This window comes from Pteropus vampyrus, unplaced genomic scaffold (assembly GCF_000151845.1).
Source record: "Pteropus vampyrus isolate Shadow unplaced genomic scaffold, Pvam_2.0 Scaffold123, whole genome shotgun sequence".
Lineage (NCBI taxonomy): Eukaryota > Metazoa > Chordata > Mammalia > Chiroptera > Pteropodidae > Pteropus > Pteropus vampyrus.
This window is the reverse complement of record NW_011888904.1, coordinates 2,451,324-2,457,333: the sequence shown is the minus strand read 5'-3', so window position 1 is coordinate 2,457,333 and position 6,010 is coordinate 2,451,324. Positions and strand designations below refer to the sequence as shown.

At 37.7% G+C, this 6,010-nt stretch overlaps 1 protein-coding gene across 5 annotated transcripts in view; it reads left to right on the top strand.

The window, feature by feature from the left end:
- The window catches only part of TRMO (tRNA methyltransferase O), an 18,275-nt gene extending 13,845 nt beyond the window's left edge, over positions 1-4,430 (top strand). For 4 of the 5 annotated variants that reach the window (XM_023534246.1, XM_023534250.1, XM_023534251.1 and 1 more), the window contains one exon: positions 1,854-4,430. In XM_023534246.1, coding sequence (XP_023390014.1) covers positions 1,854-2,000 — 147 coding nt within the window. In that variant the 3' untranslated portion in view covers positions 2,001-4,430. Of the gene's footprint in view, positions 1-1,740 lie in introns of all 5 variants that reach the window. The other variant, XM_011366241.2, reaches the window with a different exon arrangement.
- Positions 4,431-6,010: the final 1,580 nt, after the last annotated feature.

Here is a 6,010-nt window from a genome sequence, read left to right as displayed (position 1 = left end):
AGGGCACCTACACCAAATGAACAAGCAAAGGCCTGAGCTCCTCTCAGACACACTGTTAGTGAAGAGTGTGAACTCCTCTTTTTCAAATGGCCTTAGAGTCATTGTATGAGCTATGCAATAAAGAAATCTTAGCACTGCATAATTGGTCCATGGTTTTTGACCAAAAATTGAATTTCATGGCTTTACTTACTAACATATTTATTAGACATAGCTCAGAGTGAATTTTGGCTGTTTTCTAAAAATTGAATTTACTTTCAGAAGGATAAAGACCTACCACCACTGCAGATGCTATTTTGAACAGAGACAACATTGTTTAAAGTGCATGCCCTCCTGGAAGGGCCTGGCTTTCATTTTGATGTATGTTATGTTGTAGCTATTAAAAATTAGGTCACAGTTAGTTTTTTTAAGATCATATTTTTAAAAATCAAAACGTCCACAATGATATAAATATAGGAAGTTTTGTCACTTGACAGAGTAAACATCTGTTTACCTGAAATGTGCTCCTGGGTGGGATGGCATTGAACTTTCTCAGTTGTATCTGTTTCACTGTTTTCACAGGACTCTCTCATGTCCTTGTTTTTGGAAACTGTGGCGTTATTTAACTGTGGGGCTGTGACACTGGCTCTCTAAGGCACCCCTTGCCTATAGCTAGTGCTCTGGGTATGTGTGGGTTTAGTCCTTTCTTGTGGCTGAGAGTGCTGGGACTTTCATGCATTTCTCTGCTCATGCCTCCATTCTGAGAAGAAAATGACAGAGAATTGAATTAAAGCCCATGTTGACCATAGAAAAATGACATTTAGGTTGCCAGAAAATAAAAGCTCAGCTCTCCCATTTAGGAGACTAAAAAATATCACCATGAATTTTTTGTTCAGCAAATGAAAATTTGAGGAGTACATAAGTTTACTCTAATGACAGTAAATACCACTTGAAGGTACATTCTCTGTAATGACTGAATAGATTTCCAAACCCTATTCATTTCAAGTGATATTCAAGGAACCAACGAAACTCCTCATTGAAGTTCACTGTGATAAAATTTGACCTGCATGATTTAAAAAATTTTTCAATTGTAATTGACATTTGATATTATTTTATATTAGTTTCAAGTGTACAGCATAATAGAAAGACATTTATATAATTTACAAAGCGATCACCTGATAAGTCTAGTACTCACCTGGCACCATACATAGTTATTACAATATTATTGACTATATTCCCTATGCTGTACTTTATGTCTCCGTGACTATTTTGTAAGTACCAATCTGTACTTCTTAATCCTTTCACCTTTTTCACTTGGCCCTCCAACCCCCCTCCCATCTGGCAACCATCAGTTTGTTCTCTGTGTCTATGAGTCTGTTTCCGGTTAGCTTGTTCGTTTATTTTGTTCTTTAGATTCCACACGTAAGTGAAATCATGTGCTATTTGTCTTTCTTTGTCTGACTTATTTCACTCAGCATAATACTCTGTAGGTCCATCCATTTTGCTGCAAATAGCAAAATTTCTTTATTTTTTATGGCCAAATAATATTCTATTATATGTATGAACCACACCTAATTTATCCAGTTGTCTGTTGATGGGCATTAAGGTTGCTTCCATATCTTGGCTATTGTAAATAATGCTTCAGTGAACATAGTGGTGCCTATATCTTTGAATTAGTGTTTTGGATGTCTTTGGATAAATACCCAGAAGTGGAATTGTGACCTGCATGCTTTTGACTGTTAAATTTTGTTGTTCTCATTGCAGAGGTCAGTCATGCTTCATTTAAATATTTTCAATCAGCAGAGGAAGCAAGGCGTGCCATTGAGGCTGTGCTGTCAGCTGACCCTCGGTCTGTTTATCGACGGAAGCTCTGCCAGGACCGCCTTTTCTACTTTACTGTAGACATAGCACATGTCACTTGCTGGTTTGGTGATGGCTTTGCAGAGGTTCTAAGGATCAAGCCAGCTTCTGAGCCTGTTCAGATGACTGACCCTGCAGAATCCTTGGTGTCTCTGGGATCGTAAGTATCCTCCATCACATCTATAAGACAGCCTAATTGACATAAGATGTAGCTGGTGGATTTTCTGTAAAAGCTAATTATGTGCCTTCTTTGCAGAAAGAAGCAACACTTTGTAGTCTCACTGCTTTGATCAATTTGAGTTCAAAATATTTATTTGAAAAACATGTATTTTAATAAACTGAGAGATCAAATTTAGAGAAATTGCCATATGTTTTTTGATTGGTTAATATCGAAGAATCCAAAGATGATACTGTCTCAGTGATTTCTGAAAGAAGCTGATCGTTTTTGGCATTTGATAAAATTGGGCAAAGGTCATCCAGCAGGGACTTTCAAGCTAAGGGAACCTATTCAACAATTCATATTGGTTTTCCTGTCTGGAAAAGCCTGGTCTATTTTATTCTAAATCAAACTGAGTTACTACTGTATCTTAGAAAACTAACAAATCAAAAACAGGTGTTTATAAAGATCTTTAGAGTTTAAACCCTTGTGTTTCAGAGACTTTTGTCACATATACACACACACATGCACACACACACATACATATGTATATATATATTTAATCCTGATTCTAAAATAGAGACTCAGAGATATCTTTGTATCAGAAAAGAAAGCCACCCTAAAAAATTCAAGAAAATAACTTAATTACTGATTTCTTTCTTATTTATTCTGTGATTGTTTACTGAGACCTATTAGTGTTAGGTTTTGGTGATAGAATGAGATGAACAAGATGCAGTTCTTGTTGCAAGTCATAGGGGAGGAAGAAGACATAAGGACATTATTGTTACAGTTAGATAAATGTAGTGATTAAGTCTATACATTGTTCCTGTATAGTACCACTGTAGGAAGAATTTGTAAGCATGTATTGACTATAGGTGATTTTAACAGTGTGATCCCAGGTAACTGAAGATTTGTGCCCAGTGTAACCAAATTAGACACCTGTCAATGTGACATAGGCTTTCCTAATCACAATTGTAAATCTTAATAGCTGATTGATCATGATTTTGAAATGAGCCCTGCCGCCTGTATGTACTTGCACAGAATCATTTGTAGCTGATGACACTGTACTCTTGAATCAAACTGGATTGTCTTTAAGGTTACTTAGACTCTCTTGGGGAAGTATCTTTAATTTGATTTTTAAAAGCTTTTTTGTTTTGAAATTGTAATACAGTCACAAGAAGTTGCAAAAATAGTGCAGAGGTCTCTAGTACCCATCACCTAGCTTCTTCCTGTGCTAACATCTGACATAACTACAGTATAATGTTAAAACTAGGAAGTTGACATTGGTATAATCTATCCTTTATCTTGATTTTGATGTTTTTCTCTTAAAATTGTTTTGAGACTGAATCAGGGCTTGAAGCCCAAATGTTGGTACTTAATATGGAAAAAATAATTCTGAGGATGATACCAGCCAGCCTTTTAGCAAGAAGACTCTTCAGTTATTTTGAGATTTTAATATACATTCTCAGAATTTTAGAACTAAAATCTTAAATATAGTCTAGCTTATTTCTCTTGTCAGCTCAGTATTCAGCTCAGTCTCTTCAGTATTTCCAATATGGCTTTCTAGCCCCTGCTTAACTCCCTCAGTGATGCTCCTTCAACCCCTGTCCTATGTACATAGCTCATTAGGTATGGACGGTGCTCATTATTAGAATGTTCTTCCTTTATATGAAATAAAATGTGATAGCTTTACCCTCTAGTGGGGCCTCATAGCTTCAGGCTAACTGCACTTCCATGTTGGTTTGTCCAATACCATCCCCACTCTTTGATTTTCCCTCATACGAGCACCCCTGTTTTCTTCATCTATTTTTCATATAGCCTGTTCTGAAGCCTCTCCGCAACCCAATCCTTGAGCGCCCCATGTGAGCTTTCATCTCTAGGTATATATTTCCAGTGTCCTGTTGTGAGGAAATTTGGATCTCTAAGTCATTAACTTCTATCCCTCAGAAACAAATAGTTTGAAGCAAGTCTTATATTTCTTTTCATGTTGGAAATTTTTCAGAAGAAAAAGAAACACAATTCTCTGTACTACGCGTAAATGGTATCTACCTTAAATTTGAGCCTTTCCTTTTTGGTTCCTGTAGGGGGAGCCCTTGATAGCTGATTATTTTCACTAGCTTGGAGATAAACTCCAGGACTTCAAGGTGTTCACGTAATTTTGACTTTCGGCCCTCCTGCCCCAAGTTTCCAGAACAGTAACTGTCACAAGAAATGTTGATGCTTGTCAGTCACATATAGAAAGAGATTAGAAGGATGAGTTCTATTCGTTAAATTTTTAAATTGTAGCTTGGCCTAAGTGGTGGGATCGATTATTCCAGCATGTGAAGGTAGACTCATTAGCCAAACCCACAAGCATATGTATACAAAGCATTCATGCTGTTTATGTGTTCATGACTTTCTTTGGAGAGAAGAAAATGAAGTTGAAGATATGAATCAACCTCTTGTTCATAGTTTTCCTTTTTATGATATAGTCCCCAAGAAGGTAGACGAAGACTCAATAATAATGAACTCCGTATGTTATTAAACTTTTATCACGTCCTTGGCTATATGCTTTTCATACACTGATCAGAGGTTAAGGTCACATGCTCAAGTTCACTCAGTGCTGGTGAGCATGCATCAAGGATTTCAACCCAGCCAGTCTGGCCCCAGAGTTAGCTCCCTTCCCAGCTTGGCTGTAACTCCTTCTGCCAATGCAGATGTAGATGTTCAGCAAAGCATGCTGGTTTACTTGAGGGTCAGCTATTCCATGTGCTTACTAAGTACAGGACACTTTATTTACAGTGGCGTTCTTGGGAATTAGACCACTAAACAAAGAACAGGGTGAAGAAAATACCCATTCATACCAGATCTGCATGGAACCTCTTGGGAAGCAGGGTGTGAGTTTAGCTTCAGAAACTTCAAGTGCCATTTTTTTTTGCTCCACCCTGTGCTAGCTGTGTGATCTTGGGCAAGTCACTTCAACTTGGGCAAGTCCATCTTCAACTCTCTGACCTTACAGAATGATACAAGGATAATGCTTGGGAGGGTATTTTCTAAATTCTTGGTCTGTAAACTTAGGCAATATTTTATTGTGCCTGTCATCACTAACACTTTTTTTTTTGCCACTCTGCTCTGGCTTACCTGTTTGGACAAGCAGACTCAGGGGAATCAAGGGGTCCCTAAAATCCAATGTATGAATGCCTCTGTTTTCTTTTTATATTACAGAAATATTTTTTAAAATTAAAAGGACTCCTTATAGCAAGTTCTAGGATGTTCTAGAACGCTAGCAAGTTTAGGGTATCAAGGGAGATATCACAAAGTGCCATACCTTAAGGACTAAATCGACATTACGCCACATGCCCAGAGCAACATCTTCCTTCCACCTCGCTTCCCCCTCCGGGGGTTGCACGTGAGCTGTCTTCACTGTCCATGCATACAGTCACCATCTCTAGCCTTTCCTCACATGTTATTCTCTTTAGCACCCTTTCTCTTCTACCTTCTTTCCTGATTCAAATTCGGACATTTCAGGAAAATCTCTGCATTTTTTTATGAGAAAATAAAATTATAATCATGGTATGAAATTATTAAGGTAAGCTCCACCTCGGTGACAGAAAAGAGGTAAGTCATAAGGATTAAAGCTCAATGAACTGTAATAGAGATTTTTTTGGACATTGTTAAAAATAAGTTTCCTAATCTAAATATGCACCAAATGACTCTCCAGCATCCTCTCTATTCCACTCTCTGCCCCTTCTATATAGGTTCCAGTAGTTGCAACTCACAGAGTATTCAAGGTTTCAGTCAGTGCATGTGACTGTGCACAACAAGCACAAGAAAAACCTCAGTGCCCTCGTGTAGTGGGGAGGTAGCAAAAGCTCAGTGATACACTCTGTATTTTGATGGACGGGGCCACTTGGCCTATGAACTCACACCACACAAGCCAGTTTTGAGTCAATGTGTATTTATGTTGTGCTGATGAAAAAGTAAGGATTGGATATAATACAATGTTATCTACCTCTTTTGCCTTTTAAATTACTTGAG